Source organism: Abrus precatorius, unplaced genomic scaffold, assembly GCF_003935025.1.
Source record: "Abrus precatorius isolate BTA unplaced genomic scaffold, Abrus_2018 Scaffold8, whole genome shotgun sequence".
NCBI lineage: Eukaryota > Viridiplantae > Streptophyta > Magnoliopsida > Fabales > Fabaceae > Abrus > Abrus precatorius.
Genome location: NW_020874428.1, coordinates 22649760 through 22675617, shown reverse-complemented (window position 1 = coordinate 22675617; position 25858 = coordinate 22649760). Strand labels below are relative to the sequence as shown.

At 29.7% G+C, this 25858-nt stretch overlaps 3 protein-coding genes across 5 annotated transcripts; 1 reads left to right on the top strand and 2 right to left on the bottom strand.

Moving 5' to 3' along the window:
- Positions 1–6709: 6709 nt before the first annotated feature.
- Positions 6710–10376, top strand: LOC113847039 (ADP-ribosylation factor-like protein 8c). 2 transcript variants are annotated; one of them, XM_027475877.1, is made up of 6 exons: positions 6710–6838; positions 7892–7973; positions 8071–8103; positions 8204–8325; positions 9672–9833; positions 9962–10376. In XM_027475877.1, exons 1-6 carry the CDS (start codon positions 6726–6728, stop codon positions 10077–10079), a joined length of 630 nt encoding a protein of 209 aa, XP_027331678.1. In that variant the 5' UTR covers positions 6710–6725; the 3' UTR covers positions 10080–10376. The 2 variants fall into 2 exon arrangements, with proteins under 2 accessions (XP_027331678.1, XP_027331679.1); XM_027475878.1 differs by lacking the exon at positions 6710–6838 and adding an exon at positions 7333–7625 and having other exon boundaries at positions 9962–10374.
- Positions 10377–13493: 3117 nt separating this feature from the next.
- On the bottom strand, positions 13494–16844 carry LOC113846223 (probable inactive receptor kinase RLK902). Of its 2 annotated transcripts, XM_027474242.1 has the most exons (3): positions 15768–16844; positions 15351–15707; positions 13494–14547 (listed from the first exon to the last, which is right to left on the bottom strand). In XM_027474242.1, exons 1-3 carry the CDS (start codon positions 16627–16629, stop codon positions 13886–13888), a joined length of 1881 nt encoding a protein of 626 aa, XP_027330043.1. In that variant the 5' UTR covers positions 16630–16844; the 3' UTR covers positions 13494–13885. The 2 variants fall into 2 exon arrangements, with proteins under 2 accessions (XP_027330043.1, XP_027330042.1); XM_027474241.1 differs by having other exon boundaries at positions 15351–16844.
- A 7247-nt stretch (positions 16845–24091) lies between these two features.
- LOC113848131 (15.7 kDa heat shock protein, peroxisomal) lies at positions 24092–24894 on the bottom strand. The gene is made up of 2 exons (XM_027477520.1): positions 24680–24894; positions 24092–24491 (listed from the first exon to the last, which is right to left on the bottom strand). Exons 1-2 carry the CDS (start codon positions 24819–24821, stop codon positions 24199–24201), a joined length of 435 nt encoding a protein of 144 aa, XP_027333321.1. The 5' UTR covers positions 24822–24894; the 3' UTR covers positions 24092–24198.
- Positions 24895–25858: the final 964 nt, after the last annotated feature.

Genomic DNA, 25858 nt, shown 5'->3' with positions numbered 1-25858 from the left:
ATCAATCATGATGCGTGTTGTGTTGTGTCGATGTGGGTATTATCCAACATAGTTTGTCACAACACGTCGCATCGCTAATCGCATCGCTAATTTTACTCACTCCCCTTCCGGAAACTACATCAATCAAAGGAAAGCAAAAACGAGTGGTTTTACGATTGACTCCACGTCACCTATTTCAAGGTGTTGCCATTACAAGTAAAATTAAAATTTTTAGTAGATTAGATTCGATTTTGAATTCAACTTTGAGAATTAATTCCATCAAACATTAACTCATAAACGCATAATTTTGTTTATAAAACTATAATACAGCTCGTTCTTGTGTAAATTTATGATATTATCATATCAGGTTATATTCTTATCTTATCTGTAGCTTTAATATTTAAATCACACAGAGTGAGTCATTCATGAAAAATCGACTAGTCCTAGTGTTGAATGGAGCTAGGCGTTAAGGCAGAACAACTCTAGTGATTTTTAGGTATTAGAAGAATGGAAAGTTGTCTCATTTTAAAATCAACTTACTTATATTTAATACAAGTTTTTGACAGGTGTGTAGCAATGTAAAAAATACTGAACCATGTTAAGCTTGACTAAAATATTAGTTAACTAATCATATGTTTGGTCCAGTCAACTAAAAATACCAATCGACCATAAAATTAGTTAAAACTAATCAAAAATGGTCAAGTCAATGCAAAATTAATGAACATATGTAATAAACAATATGTTAAAACTGAATATTATATATATATATATATATATATATATATATATACATATATATAAATAACATATAATTTATCTTTTTAATATTTTATAAACATAAACTTTATTAATTTAACAGTTAAATTATATTAAAATATTTTTTTTCACATTCTGTTTATTTAAGATTTAATCCTAGTCGCGCACTATTATTAAATTTTTAAAAAAATTTAAATTAATAACTGAATTGATAAAATTTAATATTATTATATTTTATTATATTATATCAACTTAATTTTACCAGCTTGGCCATAGTTGAATTACAATCAGTTTTTAAAACATTGACTTATAGTTAGTTCAAATCCCAAAGCTTTTAATCCGCACAATTGGATCAATTATTTATACAACCAATTTTGATCACACAAACCCGAATTACTCATTTAAATACTAATGTCATTGAGGACATGAACTGGACAAGAGTATTATTAAAAATAAAAAATCTCAAAATCAGTTATGGTTTACCAATATTAAGGGATAATACTAGTTTAAATATAATATTATGATATCCACATTTATATTTTTTTAAAAATACTTCTTCTTCAACTAATAATTAAGTGAGTAACAACTTAATTTAAAGCTCATTCCCATACTTTATAATTACTTAAATATTCATATCCGAATTTATCAATTATACTTTGTTTAAACAAAATTTATATTTATGGTCTTAGGTATAAAAGTGAAATTGTTGCACACTTAACCTTGAATGTTCTTCAATTAGTAAACATAATCGATTTGGCTATGATTCAATTACAACCACTGATAAATTGTTTTAAAAGCAATATTGTTAAGTAAAATTTATATATAATTGTGTTGAATGATATATTGTATTCCCTGTTTAGAGCCTCGTATCTTATTTGGAAGACTTATATAAATTTTATTTAATTTTAAAAATAAAAAAAATGTGTTGTTAAAATAGTACTTAATGAAATAATACTAAAATGAGTTAGCTTTCATTTAGGGTGCAATTGTATATCTCTCAAAACTGTGTTTTAGATAAAGGATTTTTTTTTTTTTCACGTAATTTGCATTAAAAATTGTGTAAACTAAAGTTCATCACCAAACCAAATAAATATATAGTTTGCAAACCATGTTTAATCATAATAAGAAATTATTACTATCAGTAAACGTGACATAAAAATTATATATAATTTCATTCGTTGAGTTTACATATCTTGATTGACACAGGACATTGCACAAAGGTCCTTTATTATACCAAAATGCACATATATAAGATTCATAGTTGTCATCAACAGCTAAAAGTTTATAATTCTATTCATTTTTTTACTGTCCATTATTATGTACACATGATTCTTATAATATGTTTGACCATACAATCATCTTTATCGCCTTTGGGAACATCCCTAAAAGATTAACATGATCATATGTTAGCACGTTTTTGAGTGAAACTTAGCTAAAAAAAATTAAAATTTTTATCATTGAAATCAATATTCTTTGGCCGATAACTACTCCTTACTCCATTTGTTTTTGTTTACTATTTGTTGAGCTTCCTTCCATTGCCATACACTACTTTTAATCACACATGACAATTTTTTTTCAAAATATTAGAGATTCAGTTCTCTAAAATAGGTCCCAAAAATCAAGTTGTGTCTCCAAATTGGAAGAATCTATAGATTTAATAAACATAGGAGGCTTCTTGAATATTCACATTAATTAATTCTGCTTCTTCCCAACAGTTACTGGTCCCCAAGTTGAAATTATAAATCTTCACCGAGTTTGAGTTCTTTACAGTAAGATTGTGTAGGTATAAGCTCATAGGCTTTGACAAGTTTCTATTTATTTCATTTTTTTATTTTTCATTATTTAAAAATTTATTTATCACTTTAAATTTTTTAAAACATTTATTATTTTTATTATACTTACCCTGTACAAAATTCGTAATTATTTTGCACATTTGTCATAAAATGGATAATTAATTAGTGTAAAGTAAAAAATCAATAGAACTAAATCACAAATCTCTTTATAATTCACCTATACATTAATTCATAAAGTATATTTATTTGCAACATTAAAAATTAATAAGCAAGATTAATATAAAATAAACAAGTTAATTAATAAAAAAAGGGTAGAATTAGGGTATTATTACATCAAAGTCTTTTGTGTGTGTATATATATTTATTTAAGTTGAAAATTTGTGAATACCGTCTTTCTTTTTGTGTCCTGGTTTCTTGACAAAACTATCGCTGGTTTGTTTGCTAAATTACGTAGCATGTATGGTTTATTGAATCCCTCCAAGTAGAGTATAAATCTTTGACGTGCATACCTACCAATTTTGGACTTGTCTTGGTAGTGTTACTTGCTAGCAAAATTATCAAACAAAAGTGCCACCTAATAAGCCATTTCTAACAAGTCATATATAATAGTGACTTTGAACTTTTGACGGTCCTTTTGTAAAATTATTTAATTTTATTCTCTAATGAGGTCATTCTAACGTGTGGCTTGTGTATGCAACCACTGAGCATTTTCTTTAGCCCTTTCACATGCCAGTGAGAGAAAGAATTGTCCTACACAGCTTGAATGAGCAATGATGCCTGTGTTATTACGTTAAAAAGTATTGGAAATCTTAGTTAGGTTTGCAAAGTCATTGGGCACAATGATTTTCAAAATCATCCAACAAAATGAATAAATTCTTGACAAAAGGAGCAACAATTTTGAGAATCATGAAACTCCCCACCTTTCCATATATATATATTCTGCCTAATTGCAAAGTTTTATCATATCTAATGCTATTTTTAATGAAATTAATTATAAAAGTACACACTATATATGAAGCAGCGTGCTCTTTTAAACTTCCTCTCTACTCTGTTAACACCTTTAGACAAACACAAGTGCATGCGTATACAGCTATCAACATACATATGAAAAATCTCAATTATGATTCGCTCAATTATTAGGTGGTCAGTGTATAATATCAGTATTTTCCTTCGTGTAGGCATGTTTATATGATTCAATTTAATTTAAAAAATTATTTTATTTTGTTTTCATCTTTGTAAAATTATTTTCTATTTTAATTTGTATTTTTAACTTTTAATCATCGTTAAATGTTGATGTGATTAACTTAAATATTACTTCATGTCAATTTTTTTAATTATAATTAAAACTGAGTGTATTTTCAGAAATTAAAAATTAATTTAATCATTATTTTATGACACTTCATGCTTACATCATAATTGCTATATCACGGAGCTTAAAATTTGACGTTGCTGACTTCATGGTCAACTGCAACGTTAACAGGTGCGTCCCTCAACTCCACAAAATTTCAAAGGGGAAAATATTATATTTGAAATTTTGGAAGGAAAAAAAAGGCAACGGGGATGATTTTTCTTCTCCAATTGTTTTTCTTTAAGATATTTGATGGAATTTCGATAATGCATTGCATTTTATATATAAACTTTCAATTATTGTCGTGTGACATGCGTCAAAAACGTTGCATTCATGATGAGATTAATCAAGCACGTCATTCTATTAAAAATAGCTTTGAGGAACAAGTACAATAATTTAGCCATAACGCAGACGCTACTGAAGAAATGCTATCATCATGTTTTAGTATGAAAAATAACGAATGCAAGACAAAGATTGTCACCAATGAAAGTCAATAGAGCCCAAAGGAGTAGCTGAGATTTTTAGGGATTATTTAAGTAATTGACAAAAAAATCTCAGCCACTGCTTTCGTGTTTAGTGAAAATATTTATATGTATTTATTTATCATTACATTTTTTTGGCAGAGACGTAGAGTGACCCATCAAGAAAAATTAGGCAAAGATATTGTCAAAGCCAACCAATTCCAAAGATTAGATAGTTAAATTAATAATGACCATTGACGCAAATTAGCAAAATATGATGAAAGAATAACTATTTTTAAGCTTCAGAGTAAAAAGCTCTATCAAATTAGCAAAATTAAGATGATGGGCCTTACTATAATTTAGTTCGGCTTCATCTATCCAATTGGCAATATTTTGGAAAAATAAAATATTCTATTCCATATGGAATTTTATTCCTATATTATTGGTTTATTTTTCATTTATTAATAAATTTAATTCAACTTTATTTCAAGTGGTTGAAATATTATTTTTGGTGGTGGAAATCTTGTTTTCTTTATCATATATAATTTATAATAAATATAAATTTAAAAATAATTATATTTTACTAACTTGATTGAAGTTTCTCTCAAATTATTGCCTTTAATATTGCAGAAATGCAAATGCTGTTGTGTTTATACATAACAATTTTTTTTTAAATAAAAAACTATAACTATATCAAATTATATATAAAGGGAAACTTTTAGTTTCTGAAATATATAAGATTTGTATCTCTGAAGATCCATATTTTTATCCATAATTCAATCACTACCATGGATCTTTGCATGATTTAAAAAACGAAAGGTTTTCTAAATGATTTTACTAAAACTAAAAAAAATAATTATATTAAGAAAAAATAAAAACAAACTTGATAACGAAGCATTAATTTTATCCAAACAATATGCCATTTCACATATTCTCTTTTTCATTTTTCGTGTTTATCTCTATATTTTCGAACTATTTATGACAGATTTTAAACATCAATTTATACCCCAAAAAAAGTAAAAATTAAACTAAATAACAATTAACCCACTATTTTTTTTGTTCATTAATTAACGCACTAATTTAAACTATATAATGACCCATCCAATAGGCCTGACCCGTTTTCCTTTAACCCACTAGCCTAGAATATAGGAGTCCCATCAGCCTTCTTGGGCCAAACGCAGGAGCCCTAAATGATAACTAACCCAATAAAAACCCACATACTCTCGGCCCACAAAGGAAGACAAACACAAAAAGAGGGAAAGGGCCATGGCCCATGGGCAAACAGTTTTTGGTTTTAGATAGTGGTGTAACTTGATTTTATTTTTTGTGCTTGCTATTACATTTTTAAGTTTAAAATATAATCTTCTATCTTTTTAAAATAAGTTATTAACCCTTACTATCTTTTATATATATATATATAACATGAATGATAATGATTATTTTACATTATATAAAACCACCTCTTAATCTTTAAAGTATTATATAAATTATCTGTATTTTATATGGATAAAAAAAGGAAAATAGAAAATGTTTTATTATATAAATTTTATAGAGTAAATTTATTAAGAGCTATTGCTGAAGCAAGTGCACTCATTAAATACAAAGGACAAAGACATTAGAAGGTCATGTGTTGCGAGTACGTATAGTTTGGAACAATAGATTGAGGATGCACCTTCCTAGAAATAGAAAACACACCTCTCGAAAATTACTCATTGGAGTAAAAAGTTTAGGAGAAAGAGAAAAAAGAAAAAGTGAACCCATGCAAAACCCTTTACTTTATTTTTACATCAAAACAAAGTAATAAGGAAAAATATGTGTATTTATGTTTGTTGCAAACCGAAGACCTGAGAAAAATTGATATTTTTTATTTATAAAAAAGTTTTATCCATATTTTATATTGAAATTTATTTATAAAACTAGAGACATCTTATAGAATTTAAGAGAGAATAAGTTAGAATGAAATAGAAAGACTTTCAATTCGTTTGTGTTTATTGTATGAATTTTGTTTTAAATTAAATCAAAATTAATTCAAAATGACTCAATATTCCTCTAAAGACTAAAATTAACAAATAAATACAATTTTTTTGCGGGTGCATATATATTATGTATCGGATGCAAAGATTCATTTCTTAAACCAATGTTGACTCGCATTTAATTTCTTACAAAATGATAATAAACACGTTTTATTACATTTGTTGGTTAAAAGCTGTCATCAATCGCACCTTTCTATACAATAAAACTTAAGAAAAAAACACGTGTCCAAAAAAGAAGTCTTAAAATAGCATCATCAATTTACGTTCCTTTTTATAACAACATAGAAGTTATCGTTTCATGGAATAAAAGTTAACGATTCATGGAATATCATTGTTACTTTGTGCATCAAACGTGATGTTTAGTTCTTTCGACATCGAGTCAAAAATAAGTTTCAACTGTTTTGAGAAAAAGAATTGTTCAAGTGCCACACTGCAATGGAGTCATGGACTTTTCTTTTTCTTTCTCAGGTATCTGACTCAACACTAGATGAGAACAACATCATTATCTGCATAGTTTTTAACCCTTTGTATAGAGAAAAAAAAAAAAAAAAGAGGGGGGGAGGGGGGAATATGAACAAGGATGTATTTTTTTTAATTTGATTAAAGAGAATAAAAGTGAAATAATTTGTTAGAAAGAAACAGATAAGAAGTAAGAAATGTTAGAAAACAATTTGAAGAATTGTGTCACAATATTAACCTTGGGTTTTAAAAATGAAAAATGTTTCCACCACTCATTTTAAGATGTGAAGAATGAAATAAGAAAAGCAGAAGAAAAAAAAACTAAAAACATAGATATTACGAGTGATTATGATTAAAAAAAATTAAAAATACAAAGTAGTGTAAGGTGAATATTAAAATGGAGGGGTTAAACAATCAAATTGTTTAAAAATTGTATATATTGATTATATTAATCATCCAAAAACATAAATTCCCAAAAACTGTACATACGATTATATTAATGATAGCAAAATTTTGCTTGTGTTGAGAAATGAGAGCGAACGAACAGTATGGAGTGTACAAGTATCGGTTGAAGCAGCGGTTATATGCAAAACAAGGTACTAGAAAAAGGGTACAACACCTATGTTGTCGTTTTGGCATTTTAGATTCCAATCCTTTCTTCCTTAACATTCCGTGCTTTTGCATTCGGCCAAGTTTCTTCTTTCCTCCTATTTTCCTCTTTCTCTTTCAATTTCCCTTTTCACTTTCCACGATTCACAATGGGTCTCTGGGATTCCTTCCTCAATTGGCTCCGAAGGTAACCCCTTTTCTACATTAATATTTTATTTATATATTTTTTTTCTTTTAAACTTCGTTTGGATTTTTTTTTCCCAATATTCTCTGTGAAATTTCATACCAACTGTTAGGCTGTTAGGATATGCTTCACAAATTTCATATGTCATTGATTGAGATTTAAAAAGCCTTAAAATTTAAAGCTTTGTGCCACTATGATAGGTTAATTGATTTAAGGGTTTCTTTTATGTTAAGTTCTTCAATGATTCTGATTTTTGTGTGTTGTCTTAGTTTATTTTTTAAACAGGAGATGGAACTTTCCCTTGTGGGGCTTCAGAATGCTGGGAAGACTTCTCTTGTTAATTCAATTGCTGTGAGTTGTTGATGCTGCATTGCAATTTACGAACCCTTAAACTCAATTGTTGCTCTCATGGCCTTGTTTTGACATTGGTCTTTTGTTTTGTTTACAGACTGGAGGATACAGTGAAGATATGATTCCAACTGTGTGTATCTTTGCTTTTGATTATGTTTTAGGTTATGTATTTGAAGATTGTAAGAATGGTGCATTTGTAATTGAAATATAATTTTTGATGTTAAACCCAGGTTGGGTTCAACATGCGAAAAGTTACGAAGGGAAATGTCACAATAAAGCTTTGGGACCTTGGTGGACAGAGGAGGTTTCGAACAATGTGGGAGCGTTACTGCCGTGGTGTCTCAGCTATTGTGTATTGTCTCTCTTAATGCTCTCTCTTTCAGGCATATATTCATTTGTGCAGGCTTAGGTATATACACTTGCATGTGAGTTGCAATGGTTTTGGATCACAAGTTGCCTGTAGTTATGCAAATAGCATATGAATATATTAAGGAAATTGATTTCTTTTTCTTCAAAGTTCTCTAAGAAAGCTGGCAAAATAAATTGTTATTTCTCCAAAATAAGTTGAAAGACATACATCAACTTATGAATTTTAGGTACCTCAAAATAACAGCTCTTGGTTTTATTACATTTTTTAGACTTCGAACAGGAAATTGTCTGCATTATTCAATTTCATCATTGGTGTTTCTAAATAGAGTTCAATTTCATCCCTTCTTTACTTGAGATACCCTAAGGGTGCATTTGCTTCAAGAAATATTATATTTGGGAAAGTGAACTTGGGAATATGATATTCCATTGTTTCTTATAATTTGTTTCTCAAAATAAATAAATAAATGAGCATTATTAATTCCCAGTGAAACATTCCTAAATTTTGCTCCCTCAATTTTGCTCCCATGATGAGGGATGGGTAAGTTGCTTTCCCATTCCCAAGTTACCTTGTCATTGAACCACTGCCACTCCCACCTCTTTCTACCACATCTGTTTCTCCTATCATTTGAATTTTGCAAAACATTCCCAAAAATATTAAATGCTAGTATACTCCTGAATCCTAATCACAGTCTTTCTTGAAATGTCATATACCTTGAAACACAAGACCTCCTAAGATCTTATTCGCAGAAAGAATAATGTTAGTGAGCCCACTCTTATAAGTTTATTTAAGCTATCAAGTGAAGACCTAGGAATAGGTTTGACTTAGAGCTCTAATATGCACCTTCATGAAAATAGACATTGGGATTTAAGTGTGGACAAAGCATATGTTCATCACTACATATACGGAAGCTGAATTTGATATGAGATGGAGGCATTAAGAACTGAACTCTTTTCCTCATGGAAGAGTCTCTAATTCCATATGATGTTTCAATCATCATTGAAGTATTTTCCATTAGGAAAGGCACCGAGATATTGTCTTTCATGTTGCTTAGATCTCTAACAACCTATAATACAGGATACTGAACCCACACAGCATTTTGTATACTGTTGTCTGCTTGTCTTCTTTGCTGTTTTTGTTTAAAACATTTAGAATGGAAAACTTAATGCTTGGTTTTATCAAAAACTATGGTTTCTAATTATCAAAAGGAAGATTGATCATGCGTGATTCATTTGGTGGAGTGTATCATACAGCCCTTTCAAGTAATTGGAAGTGGCTTTTCTCTGTGCTTTTACACTTTTGTTTCCTTTCATTGATGGATGTAAAGACAGGTATGTTGTAGATGCTGCTGATAGAGACGGTGTTCCAATATCTCGAAGTGAGTTACATGAGCTATTGACGAAACCTTCTTTGAGTGGGATTCCTTTGCTTGTTCTTGGAAACAAAATTGACAAGTCAGAAGCTCTTTCTAAGCAAGCATTGGTAGATCAGCTGTGAGTTCAGACAATTTAAGAAATTGTTCTAGAAATATATATTATTGTATAATATTTTTAATTGAAATTTGTCTTGATGCCTTATGTAACTGATTAAACCTTTGGTTTTTCACCTTGGATGATTTCAGAGGACTTGAGTCAATCAAAGACAGAGAGGTTTGCTGCTATATGATTTCATGCAAGGACTCAGTAAACATAGATGTGGTCATTGACTGGCTGATCAAACACTCAAGAACTGCAAAATAATCCTTGGTTTGACCAGTATTTCATTTTTGGTCAACGGTGCAAGGTGTTAAAGAAATTCCTTCTTGGTAGAATACACTTTCCTTAATTTTAGTTGTGGTTCACGTGTGTCTGTACAGTAATCAAACATGGTCAAATCTTTCATGCAATGTTTTTATGTTCAGTAAACCGATTACTTGGCCTTGTACAATTTTCTTATGGTTTCTATCCATAATAAGATACAAGCCCAGGAGCTTTATTTGTTTTAAAAATTGAACACTATTGGATCCATATATGATGGGAAAACAAAAGCTTTATCTTGACGAATGCTTCTCAACTAAAATTTATTCAACATCTGAAAGTGTATTAACTGTTGAGACTAATTGCGTCTTGAATTGGAATCCTGAAAGGAAATGGTTTGTGTTTCAATCCTTAAATTGTATTGGTAATGTATTTTTCATTTTATTTTATTTTAATTTTTGTTAATCTATCTTTTATGACTAACGAGTTGTCATATGGCCGTGCTAGTAACGCTCGCTGTTAGGATAACATGACCATGACCATTTAGCAGCAAATAGTAACATGAGAAATGGCCTTACTAGAGATATTCGTTGAACTTATATATGTTACTTTTGATATTAATGTTGGATTATAAACTTATAACTACAGAAAATTATCATTTCCAGCGCATCTTTGGTTATCCATGCAAGGATGCTCTGCAAGCCAAAGGCAGAGCCAAAACTAGGAGTTTATATCATTATTTGTCAACACTGTCAATCATCTTATGTTTAACACAAGATTTTTCTGTATTCATTCTAAGATAGCTCAATCACGATCCTTTTGTGTGGGCTTAAAGCTCACGTTTATTTTCTAAATTAGGTAGTTAATCATTATTCATGCTCGAATTCAGTTTAGTATGAGGGTCCACTTCTCGGCATTTTGTTGAGGGCTTGTTTGTTTTGAAGTTATAACATCAATTCTCCCACTTTTTGTACTTTTCTGATGAAAAATGTTCATTTTAATGAAAAAAGTATGTAGTTCAGATTAATTTATGCATGGATTTCAATCACATTCAACGACTCTAAATCAATTTTATTAAATTTAATTTTACTCAACTTTAAATCAAATGTGCACTTCTCAACTTTTCACCTAGCCTCTCTGAAATTGAGAAGTTATTGTAGATGGAACTTGTCGTTGTGATGATGAATGTGATGGTGAATGCTAATACAGAACAAAAATAAAAACCAAATACAACACATAACTAAACATTCTGAGGCTAACTTTATCTGTGCAGGTATCTTATTTTTCTACACCATCAACCTCACTTAGGCTCATATTTATTAGTACCGATGCTTCTACAAGCAATTATATACGTGGAATCACTTTTTCACAAAATCTAGGTAAGTAATTGCATATGCTCCTGCGTTAAAGTTGGTCTTGTATGAATATCATATAGCTATTCAACCCTATTAACACAAGCAAGTGGTGAATGTCATGTACCAGCGATCCCACAACCTCCTCCACTAGAATTTTGTGTCATGCTAATAAGATAACATATCTAGAAGCATGTGATGGAGTGTTTGATATGAGTTAACTCAGATCATCACTTCCCAAACTAACTAAAACAACTCAGTTTCAACAAATCAAAATTGCATCAGAAGCGAAAGCAAGCCAGATTTCACTTTTATCTATTCTTTCTCCCTTTCTTTCTCTTGGATGGCTATTATTTTATATTATAAGTCAGAAAGCGTAATTCTTTACAACTAAGTTTCAGCAAATCGAAGTTGAATCGAAAAGCAAAAGAAGCATAAAAAAACATTTTCGCATACAATTAAATATTTTTTTTTGTGGCAATCGTGAATATTTAACAGATGCTCTCCTTGTCACTCAAAAAGGTGTGCAACAAAGAATTTATGTCAATTTCCAAGAACAAAAACAACTGCCGAGAAAGGAAAGCAGGTAGCAGAAAATTTTCTATCTCTCTATCTTGGTCTAAGAGCGGGTGTTCATGTAACAGAATTGTTTCTTTCTTTTGCCAAAGATCTATCTTGGAATTTGAAGACACAAAGATGTTGTCCAAACATTGAACAGATCCAAAGAAGCATCTGTGTAAAGGCTGCTCCATCGTTCTTTTTTATTGAAAACAAAAAACAAAGTATAAAATTACATAAGCAAGAGATAAAGGGAAATAAGTGTAGAGAAATATATATTTACAAAACGAACTGATCATTAATGTTGGTGTGTTGATGATTGAATTCGTCCATAATTATTGAAAAGAACTTCTGAATTTTATTAAGAAAATAATTTAGAATTGGGCAAAAGAATTATAATTTAAGTTATTTAAGAGAATCTCACTCTCTAAGCTTTCCCATTACCAATTACAAAAAATATAATTACTTCTCTAATCTATTTTATGATAACTTATAACAGTAACTAATACAAAATTATAGTTGTCATAGTCACTAAAATCGACTTAGTTATTGAATTTCTCACTTATTCTTTTTTACTTATTTTTGTTGTACACTATTGTGAACCATACTAGTTGATCTTTATTATGCAAATTATTCATATGTAAAATTTCAATTTTTATCGGAGAACAACGTTAGCAATGTCCATAGTACTCCATTTAAATTTTGTTCTTGTAAAATTTGTTATAGAAGTTTAACTCAATGGTTTTGCTTAGTAATACCTAAAAATATATATATATTCTCTAATTTATTTAGGGAATAATCTCCTTCTCATGAAGTTAATAAAAATTGTAGACAAACTTTCCTTAATTAAAAAAATATACCTACAATCTTTCTTTTATATATTAATTATTACTATTGACACCAATTATTTTTTATAAAATTATGCATCTCTCCTATTTTTATATAATTGGTACACACAATACTTAAAAAAGATTAAATATAATTTCTAAATTAAGCATGTTATAAATATAATTACTATTTATTTTAGAGAATACCAATATAATTATTCTTTTTTTTTAGTTATTTTATACATTAACTATATGAAACACATAACATTATTAAACATCATAAAAATTAAATTCTCATAAATATTATTAATCAATAAATCTCTTTTAATAATTTTTAGTGAAATTATTTTTAATTTTTCTGTTTTCATTTTTATGATTAAATGTAGTGTTTTTTTTTTACACATAATCAAACAACTTAAAACAATTTTCGATCATTATTTTTCCTATTGATGTCAATCTAATATTTTTACACACATGATCATTTTTTTTTTAATGTTTTCTTCTTGTGTGACCACTCATGTGCCTTAACATTCTCATTTTATCACTTTAAATAAAACCAGCAAAATTACTTCTTTTTTTTTATTTCAGCTTTTCGAAAGAAAAAAAAAATTGATCATAAAAATTTTGATTGAAAATGACTAACTAACCTAAGATGAAAAGCAACTTCCACTCCAGTATTGACAAACGATAGGCCAAACCCAGCCTACCAAATACAAAAAGCAAAGAAAACTTTAGAATTATGATACAAACCAATCCGACTCGAAAATAAGAGGGAGAAGACACCAATGTAGATATCCAAACAAATTATTCACAATTCACACATAATCCTGTAAAAATGAAAATAAATAGACGTCTTTTGAGGGATATAATGAAGCAGTAAACTGGGAGATAAGCCGCCACTCCCCAAGACTCAGAGCATAACAATAGAGACTGAGGGAAAAGAGGTAGTAAGACAAAAGACATACACAGCTAATTGCTATAATACTTCAATGAATAAACAAACAACACTTCTGTAATATGCATGCCAAAAACAGGTCAATGATGAAATAATGAGGTTTCTTCAATTCTATATTCAAGCATGTGATGCACCAGAATCAACAGAGTAGTACTGTTGGGAAAATCCCATATCTGCATCTTTAAAATCATTATTCTTCCCTTCCTCTATCACTACACTAGGATGACAAATTTCCTCAATCTTGCCTGCCACCACATCCATTGAAGGTCTTTGGTCAGGATATTGGGCAGTACATTCAAGGGCAAGCTGCAAGAGCTTGACCATTTCCTCCTCAACATTCTGGTACCTAAGAAGCTCCATGTCAAATACTTCAGTGTTCCACTCATCTTGAACCACAGATTGGACCCATCTTGGGAGGTCTACCCCTTCTTCATTCAGTGAAGAATGAGTAGGAGCCTTTCCTGTAAGCAGTTCCAAAAGCATGATACCAAAGCTATAGACATCAGCTTTTTGGGATACTTTGCGCGCATCAGTGACCTCTGGGGCACGGTAACCAGAAACGCGGTTTGGTGTAGAGGTTGGAAGAGCAAGATAAGCAAGGCCAAAGTCAGAGACACGAGCTTCAAAAGATTTTGTGAGAAGGATGTTTGATGACTTGATGTTTCCATGGGAGCTTGTTGGGCCATGTGAATGAAGGTATGCAATCCCGCGGGCAGCTCCAAGGACAATCGCAGACCTTGTTTCCCAATTCAGTGGAGTCCTCCCCACTCCACCATTTGCTATAACAAGAAAAAAGATGTATAAGAAAGCAATGTCAGAGAAAGTTTTTGAGCGTATAGAATCCAAATTAAAATCCATTTTTTTCACATCCCAGTTCTAAATCTGCAGTAACATTCACCTAAAAGAAACAGAAATACTGATCCCTGCAGCTAGCATTTCATCCAATCTAGGTGAAATATTTAACACGCAATCACTAAATCCTAAAGCCTTGAACTTTCACTTTTACTTCAGAAGATTTTGTAATGTTCTGAAATGAAATATTTACTGACAATAAAGTTTCCATTAGAACATTGAGGATCTCAGCTACCACCTAAGAAACACAAACTTCCAAGATTTCTCAGATAATGCTTTAGGTATCAGACTAAACTCTTGATGCAAGATTTCATGTCCCATGGATATAATGTAGTGCAAACATGTATGACATCCAAACCAGAATATCACATATCAAATTTGTCACTAAATAAAAGCCTTGTATTAATAAAAGTAAGCTGAAATCCGACAGGCAAAAGATGAGATGAAATGAAGCCATGCTCTGGACAAGACAGTAAGTGGGAGCCGAAAACCGCGCCACCACAGTAGACTACAAAAATGTATGAGAAACAACAATAACGGGAGCATCAAGAAACAAAAAAACAACCAAGTAGCTACCCAAAGAGCTAACACAGAGTAGACACAAGAACAGCCACAATCATTCACCTGAATTAGAAACAAAAGAAATAACATGAAGACACACAGAAAAAAGAATAACACTAATGTCCAAAATTGACAACCAAGCATTCAAAAGAAAATGATATGGTACTACCATGTAATAAAGCAGATAAACTTCCCATGGGCATGTAATCATACACAATGAGCTTTTCATCCCTGCTAAAATAATAACCCCTTAGTGGGACCAAGTTTTGATGAACCAGCTTCCCCACTTGCTCAATTTTCTCCCTGAATTCCCTCTCTGTTGCAGTAACATCCTTCAACCTCTTCACAGCCACACTCGTTCCCATCTCCAGAGTGGCTTTGTAAGTTGTTCCAAAAGTCCCTTTCCCTAACACTTCTGCTGAAGCTCTCAACAATTCATCCAAACTAAACACTCTATTAACATTCCCAAAAAACACCAAACTCTTATCTCCACCACCCTTAACCTCGCTCTTCTCCACCGACCCTGCTACTGCTGAAGCTGAATTACCACCATTTCCACCACCACTACCACCACCACGATCTCCACGACTCTTCTCACGTGACACCTCACTCTCAACAACCCGCTTAGTTTGCATGGAAGAATCGCTTTTCCTACTCCTTTTTCTACACAGGAACAACAAAAGAACCAGAATCAACAACACACCCAACACACAACCAATCACAATACCCGCAATGGCTCCCCCAGACAAGTTATTATCTTTCTTCCCACTTCCGGGACAAGGTTGCAAGGGCTTCCCACAAAGCGAGTTTCCAACAAAAGCGCTTTGGTCCAAACGCGAAAACCTCTCGGGAATTGACCCGGTTAACCGGTTAAAAGACACATTGAACTGCTGAAGAGGAGGAACACTAAGGTCAGGGACAGAGCCGGTGAACCCGTTGCGTTGCAAATAGAGAGTGGCCAAACGAGTGAGACTATTGAACTTGGTTGAAACCTCTCCACTGAAATTGTTGGAACCCAAATTCAACCTCACCAAGTTCTGCAAAGCGAACACCGAATCGGGAACCTCACCGGAGAAAAAGTTTCCCTGTAAATACAAGTTACGTAAGGATTTTAAGTTCGCGAAATCCGAGGGAATTCCTCCAGTTAGTGCGTTGAATCGGAGAGAAAGTGTCTGCAGTTCCGTCAGGTTCCCTAAACCGGTCGGGAGCGAACCGGTAAGACCCATAGCGGGGAGACGCAAAACCGTTACTCTTCCGTTGTTGCAGAGCACGCCGGTCCATGAACAAGGGCTTGTTTGGGTCGTGTTCCAAAGCAAGGTTCGACCCCCCACCCTGCTTCGGAGCAATAACAGGCTCGCTCTGTCCGAAGCTAGATCCGAACCTGCAATGACGAAGAGGCACGATGTGAGAGTAAGCAGAAGCGCTTCTTTGACCCGCTCGGACTTCATTTTTTTGGCGCCAAGGAAGCTTCTTTGTCGCGAATTTGGGGGGTTTAGGGAAAATGGGTCGGCTAGGGAACCCGCGGCATGGGGACTCTTGAGGGAAGTGTGGTCGGCTTGTGCTGTTTGGTTGCTGAGAAAATGAGAGAAAAAAGAAACGCAGAGAGAGGAGAAAAGAGTGAGTGGCGTGAAAGAGGGTGGTGGGTGTCACGTATTATAACATAACAAAACCTCTTGAGGTTGGAGAAAGAGAGAGAATCGAATTCGCTTTTACGCGAGAAATGTTAGCGTACGATCACGTGCAGAAAAAGACCAATGTACCGCATCGGGTGATTATTTTATGATTAAAAAAATAGAGGAAGGTTCTAGGTGGACCCCACATATTCCATTCGTCCTAGCGTGACCTCCGAGCTGGATCCTCTGTTCAGGGAAAACCTCATTGTGGGTCCCATACTTGTTTTTATTTTTGCTTTTAAGTTATTAATATTGGGCCCGTAAGTGGGACATGTGGTGCGGAGATGGGTTTTTTTTTTTGTTCTTTTCTGATTTCAATTTTTCATAAATTATTTTTTATATAAAATTCAACCCATTAGAATTCCACCATTTATAAAATAAAATTGATTTCACAGATTCTATTGATAGAACATATTAATTTTAATATTTTTTTATCTAAATATATTGATGATATAAACAAAATTTATATTATCATTTAATTATATATTATTAAATCAACCAAAATTATTTATTTTCATAATAAAATTTATATTCATAATACATTTCAATTAGTTAACGACATAATTTTTTTTACGTTAATAATATACTAAATTTATTTTCATAATTAAATTATAAAAATAATAGAGTATGAATTAAAATAATGATATATATAATATTAGGATATATAAAATTGTATCTATTATTGTTAATGTGTAATTATTTTAAAATATAATTGATACGAAGCTAAATTGAAATAATATTAAATACATTTTAAAATATATTTTGTTTATTTAAAATTTTTAACTCTTCTAAAATATCTTAAATGAATATAGGTTTACATGTTATAGATCATTTAAGTCTTATTTTTCTTAATTTTCATTAAATATTTTTTCTTGTTTTCTCATGATTTTTAATAAATTTAAACTTTTAATTAAAAATATATTCTTAAAAGTTCGGACAAGACAATGAAAAATAGGATTTTTGGGGCGTTTAAATTAGATGAAAAGGGAAATGCGTTTACAGGACTACCCCTTTCCTTTCAGCTCTTGAAATGGACCATTTTCCTTTCGAGTAATGTTTTTGTTCTTTTACTTAAATGAAATACTGCTTAGTTTTTTACACACACTTCGCCCAACCCAAATCATTCCATCTTTGCTTTCGCCTTTCGTTTCATTCAAAAGGTTAAAGCCATTTTTGTTGCTTCCTAGTGTTGACCAGATATATTAATTACTAAGTTCTAATTTTTTATTATTTTTTTTTTGCACCGATTGATTATGAGATTAATGTTTTTAGTTGAAGATGATAGTTTCTGCCTAGAATATCAAGTTTGTATTGATTAATTAACGAGTATTTTATGCACTATATTAATGTTTTTATTTTTTAAGTTTCTCTCATTTTGAATTGTCTACCCTCAGTCATATAACTTAAAACATTTTTTATTGTTTAGAAATAATAAATAAAAAATGTCTTAAGAGTTATAATAGTAACATATCAATAATATATTTAAAAAATATATATCTTAAAAAATAAAAGCAAATGCTAATTAGTAATCTTAGAGTATTGATTAAAGAATTAAAAATAAAAAATAATTTAAAATGTAAAACAAAATATCCACCCCGTAATTTTTAATATATATATATATATATATATTAATAAAAAATTGTTATTTATTTATTCTTTAACGGGCATCTTAAATATATTAGTCAGCGAAATTCAATATTAAAAGTGAAGTTTTCGCAGTGGTTAAGGTATCTTTGTAAGAGTTTAAATTATTTTTTACTGCATTACAGAAGAGCTAATAAAAGCTACTCTGCTATTTCATGATTTTGTCTTTTCAGCTGTGTGAATGCAATTTTCATTCCGCGCCACCACAACCAAACCGTTCTCTAAGATTCTTTTACTCTTCATAAACTGTCATAAATTTTCGGAATGCGGTAGTTTTTTCATTCTATATATTATATCTATATTTCCATATTAATACAGTTCTTATGTTTATAGATAAAAAAAATTAAATTTATCATTTTTAAAATTATGGAATGATAATTTCAACATTGATAATTCATTATTAAAGTTTAAATTTATCTCTCATATATTTTTTTTTCTCTGTATATATGGAAATCTAATTATTTCGTTACATGGTTTTGAATTGAATGTCTTCAATGTGCTCCAGAATACAAATAATCTGATAAGATATTTTTTTGAGAATGATAATAATGCTATATAGTTGACCATTCTCAAAAGTAACAAAAAAAGATGGCTAGAAATGGTCGTAGAGGATATTAAGATTTAAGAGACACAAACTATACCTTTTTCTTCTTTCGTCCCTCTCAATCAAAATTCGCTACTCATGCAACTGTTTTCTAAGTCAGAAGACTAATAAATAGTTTGTGGGGTCACACAAAATGAAAATTGCCATTAAAATCTAAATAGTAAAGCCTTGGTATTTTTACATATACTCTGATAATAAAATTATGTTAACAAAAAAAAAAAAACTACAACTATTTTAACAGGTCAAACACTTATAGTATGTATTGAACAGAGCTTATGAATTAGTATTATAGTTTATACATATAATAATAATAATATACGACTTCCTACTTTTTCGGTGGTGCCGTCCAATTAGTTGATAATTGGCTGCAGTTACTATTATTAGGTAGTGATGAATTGGGAGAATGACATGTGTTGACAAATTATTGGTTAACCCAAATAACTAACGCTAGCACGGTGGGTCCAACTTGTGTCGTTTTTGCAACCGGGGTCGTTTCATATCGTATCAATGTTATACCCTTTCCGTAATTTAAATGTCTTCATTCATACCCTTTCTTCTTGCCAAAACGCGAAATGTGTCTTTTTAAAATGTTTCATCATGTTGCACACATTTTAACAACGTAATAATAGCACATTCTCGTATTTTTTTTAATGTTTAATAAATTTTAGTTTATATTAAAAAATGTATTAAAAATAGTGGAGCCCATGAGGGACCTTCAGTTTTAGTGGTTTGGAAAGGACATGCTCACTGGAAGTCTGAAACGCATTCAATCTGCAGCAGTTCTGCACTCTGTACCACATTAATATTTTACACCATCAATGTGTATTTATAATGTCCAAAATTGATGGTAATATAAATTTCTAAAAAATATTTAATTGCAAAAAATACATTTAAAAGACTGTATTATTAATATATCTCGTAATGTTTAGTGCTTTGTGTTTGTTCATCATTTTGGACTTTTCATTCCCGTGTATCCAATGCGTTGGGTTGTCCTGTTATAAGCAAGGTACATGTTATAATCATGAATAAACTTTCTATGTGAAATGAACCTTCCCATTCTTAATCACGATCTTTTTTTTATTTTTTGCCTTTAGAACTCGATTCTTATGCACCAAGAATTTTAAATTTTGATAAAAAGAAAATCTTCATACAATGCTGTATATTTTATTACAGACAGAACTTGTGAATTTACTCAGGGGATTAATTATTTACTATTTACACGTCCTTTAAGTTTGATTAAACTTGATTGAAATTTCATTGATATACAATATTGACCAAGTAGCCACAATTATATTGACTTTAATTAATTACTTGGACTTTCAATTTTGACCAAGGAGCAACCAGTGCTTGTTCAATTCACCTGGGTTATTTTTAGTTAATTTACGAATATGCTGTTATAAACTTATGTTTGAATGTACTTATTGTTGTTTAAAATTGAATTTAAAGTTATGTTATTTATGTTTGAAAAAATCTCTCAGAAGTAAATTTATATTAAAAATCAACATTAAATTTTTAAATCAATGTAAAAATTACAAGTTATCAAGTTGATTTAAATATAAGTTTAAAAATTAAATTAATTTTAGTCAAAATTAACGAGATATTAATTTTTTTACAGAACCATTTTATAATAAAATAAACATTTTTTAATATTTTAACGTGTCTTTTTTGTTTTTTGAACGTGTATCTAAATTGAAGTGAGATATCTGTCATATGAAGTTGGGTTAGTACAGTGAAATAATTGAGCTGGGCCCGGCCCATTTTATCCAGTATCTAAGCATGTAAAACGAGAAATATGTTGCACATTTTATATTAATCAGCGATGGATTTACCTGCCTAAAGCTTAAACGAAGAATCCTTGCAAATATCATTCTATAGGATATATGTTTTGACATTCTCATTTTATTATTATTAATTTCATCCACTAAATAATTTGCGACTAATCTATATCAATCGGGTCCAACGACTAACGTCCAATTCATCTAAATAATTATTAATTTTTTGAATGTTAAAAAACGAAAAGAATTAAAAGAGAAAGAAATTGAAATCTTTTTCTTACATGTTTGCTTGGAATAAAAATATGAGAGGAATGAAGATGAATAAGTAATATAACATTTTTATTTTTCTAATTAATTGAGAAGATTTAACTAGACCTTTCACTGGACAAGAAAGGTAAATAGATGCATATGTATCCAAAAGAAAAAAAAAACAATTATGAATTTTAGTTTCCTTTTTATTAAATAGAGAAAAATATTATAGAAGTCCTACATTGATTTTTTTTCCACCTTTTTTTAAAATGCTTTTTTATTCTAGTGCTTTTTAAAAAATTACAATTTAATTCCTATAAGAAAATTAGTTACAAATTTGTCTTTATTATTTATCAAAGTCATAATAATATTAAATTTAATCTATATACTTAATACTATTTTTTTTTTTAATTCTTAGACGAAAAAAGTTATACTTTATTTTAGCTATTTCATGTTAAAAACTTTACATTTTAATTCCCACGTATACATATTATTTTTTTATTTTAATCTATACATAAAAAAACACTACCTCCATTGTATATTTAGTAAACAGTAGATGACTAATATAAAAAATATATATATAAAAATTAAAACAAAAATTTAAGTCAAATATGCCAATACAAAAAATATAAGTTAACTTTTTTCTAATTTTCTCTCTACCCAACTTTTCTCCTCCCTCTTTCTCCTTTAAACATTAAAACTAGTAAAGCCGATTTGAATGGTAGTTTGAATCAGATTTGAAGTTCGCAATTTTAATTTCATATATACCTTTGTTAGAGTTGAAATTTGGTCATTTGTTCTCAAGAGACAGATAAACAGTTCACATATAACATTAAAAAAAAAAAAACTAACAAAGGAAATGTGTAAAAAGAAAAGGTCTGCACATTAAATTAAAACTTAAAATAACGAAAGATTAAATAAAAATAAAATATTCAGAAAATTATAAATCTGAATACAAATAATAATTGAATAGAACTTGTGTTCTTGATTAACGAAAATGGTGAATGTCAAATATATATATATATATAAAATAAAATGATTAATATTTTTATCATAAATTTTAAAACAAATATTAATAATTTTTTAAAACCCAAAAAATATTGGTAGCAACGTGAGCAAAGCATATGGTGGGAATAGGGATAGGAGGATGCCATCACCAGTGCTTAAAAGTTGGTACTGACAAGCAACTTTGGGTGATCGTAGTGATTAGGTTTGCCAACGGCGTAGTTAAGATTTATTTTCGGTGGATTTAGATTATCTTTAGCTTAAATTTGTTTAAATAAATTTAATAAAAAATTAATTTAAATTTAAATTAAAAAAATTTGTTTAAATGAATTTGATAAAAAGTAATATTCACTTAAACTAAAAAACACTTAAATTAAAATTATAAAAAATTTCAAAATTTTATCTTTTTCTTTTCTAAATTACAGAAATTTTGAAGAACTTTTATTTTTTATTAGTGATTATCTAATTATTAAAAATTCTTACATATTTTATCTCATTAAATATTTTAAATATATTATTTAGTGTGCTATTTGTGCTAAATATTAGTGAGATGGATTTATTTGAAATCAAATTAAATTGTTAAAAATGATTATAAAAATTATAAGAATGATAATTTTGAGAAATTAATTGAGAAATAATTATATTATTATATGTTTTGAAACACTTAAATTTTTGTAGTACGACCACGTAATTTTACACAAATAGTTTTCAATTTTTTTATAGTTTAAAGATGAAGAAAATAAAATTTTAAAATTTTTTGTCTAAACAAATTTTTTTTATTTAAGTTAAAATTACTTTTTATTAAATTTATTTGAACAAATTTTATTTTACTTAAGCAAATTTAGACTCTAACTGCAATTTTCTCCTAAACTGCATAAGCTCCGTATCTATTTTCGTTCCACCATTTTATTTTCAGTTATACAATTATACAATGATTGCGTATACAAAAATTTGTTACGTATATATGAATTCCTAATTATTTATCTCGATTTATTTTTATTTTTTTCTCTCAATCTTTCTAATCTCTCATTTATTTATTCTTTCAATTGAGTCTCATAAAAAAAATTTGTTCAATTTATTTATTTTTTATTTAGTCCATTTAAATATTATAAAATTTTCATTTATTCCCTCGAGAACCAAAAAGAAATTCATAATATTGTAAAAGACCAATAGAAATTTCCATTTAAAGATATTTATAAAACAAAAATAAAAAGCATCATTTAGTAATATATATATATATATATATATATATATATATATATATATATATATATATATATACGATAAATGACTTACATGAAAAAAATTGAAAACAAAAAATCAAATTAAAACATTTAAATAATATATCCTCTTAACATATGAAACGATTGTTATTATTAATCTTATATTAAATGTGTAGATAAATAATAAAAATTAATAATATATTTTAAAAAACATAAATATCATTTAATATGAAAAATCACAATCGTAAGTAATATAACAGAAATTATTTAAAATTTGTTGAAAAACTAAAAACTCAATTAAAGCATCTATCTCCAGTTGTATGATTTATTAATAAAGAGTTACTTAACAGCAAAAATAGTTTCGACAGTTCTGTTCCAAAACTTCCACACTGGATATAGGTTTAGTGTCTAAATTAAGAATTGAAAATGATATCAAATGTTTTTTTTTTTAATTATATACAATTAGATTCTGAATTGGAATTTATATTCTAATTTTAATTCCATCTTCATGCACAAAAATATCTTGTATTTTCCAAACTTCCAATCCTCGTGTTCCTTTGAAATTTAGTTGGCGATTTATTACCTGTTACACAGCTCCTACATAGCATTCTCATCACATGATCTGTGTTGCGTACCTAACTTTGCTATTATTATTGTTTGTTGTACACACGCTTCATTATCCATCAAAGAGGGACCAAACATAAAAACAAAAATAAGCACTGCGCTATTATTGTTTAACCACATATTCGTTATTCATCACAACATGTAATTTGTTTACAACATAATACATCTTTTTATTTTTCTCAAATTCTTACTCATGTAACTATATTTATATTTGAAAGGTTTAAAGTCTGCTAGAGATTTGAACGTTTCGCACTTTAGGCGATTTGGGTGTAGCATCTTTAGGCACAACTATAGTGAGGACTCCATTTTCCACCTGTGCCTTAATCTGATCCACCTTCACATTCTCTGGCAATTCAATTGCCCTTGAGAAATCCCCTTTCCCAATCCCTCTCTCAGCAACATGCCAAACAGTGTCCTTTTCCTTTGCTTGAGTCTTCTCTTTCCCACCATCCCCTTTGATGTGCAAAATATTCCCATCTTCAATCTGAACCTTTATGTCATCTTTGTTGAATCCTATCCATATACTCATCATCCAAAACTCAATTATAATCAATTAACCAATTCACTAACTAAGTCAAACACACAAAAAGATTCCATTTTTACTACCAAACACAGAATCGCCACTTAAGATTCTAATGGGTCATTAAAAGTAAAGAACTCAAGAAAGGGCGAGAAAGTGCAATAAAACATTAACATGGTACCTGGAACATTGATTTTTAAGATATGGGCAGTGGGGGATTCAAGCCAATCCAAGAGGGCCGTTGAACCAGACCATTCTCTGAAAATTGGAGGATGACCCCAGAAGAAGCGTCTGAACGGGTACCCAAAGATACTTTCAGCCATTGATTTGATTCTCCTAATACACTAGAGAAAAGGGAAGAAGAGTTGTAGCAGAAGAGATATAAGTGTAGTGCTTGCAATTTTTTGTGATAAACAATAAAATTATATATGTTTTTTCGTTTCTCATGTTTATGATAGGAATTGTCGCAGACACTCCAGAATGTTCTGGGATTTTGGGTTCTTCTTCAATCATCGTTGTTCTGGGTTCTTCCCTTTTTGTTTTTGGTCGACATAATGGGTCCTTCCTGAGGAAGTTTTAGTCTGCAACTGGGTTTTCCAATCTGAGCCCATTTATTTGGGCCTAGTAACAAGTAGGCAATGTTTCAATTAACTGTTTCTTAACAAAATAAGAAACTGTTTATGCTAATTGATTGGATTGGACTTGGAGTCTGATACTGGAAATAGGAGTAAGGGTGGGAGCAAAAGAGCAAAACACATTTAGTCACTCAGTAATAATTTCTTTCAGCATTTAAAACCCGTTTTAATGTTATGATTAATATGAATTTGTTTTTAATTATAACATTTTACATATATATAATATTGTGAAACAAAACGAGCATTAAGAAAGGTCACATATTTATCTTCATGACCATGATATATAGAATAAGATGGATAATGCAATCATATGAAATTTGTGAGCTGTGCAAAATTTGGAGAATGAACAATTTTCATTTTAACTGTATGATAATAAAGTAAAATTGCGTTAAGCACGTCAATGGATGTTGATACATGTTTGGTTCCTCGTAAAGGGTTATATATATATAATAAAATTTGATAATAAATAATAAAAATTTAAGCTTCATCCTTAAAAGCGCGGGTCTTACTCAACTTTCACTTATTTTAACTGACTGTGAAATTAGAAAGAACAAATACTAATAAAGCTGCTCTTGTATAAGAATTTCTTGCTTACTAAGAAGTTAATAGTAGCATTTTCTCTAGTAATTGTTCTTACTAAAGCGTAGTTTCTTATTATAAAAAGTAAATTAAATTTGCCTTTAAAGATGTTCTAACTTTGGGAAGTTCAGTTACTCAGTTCCCAA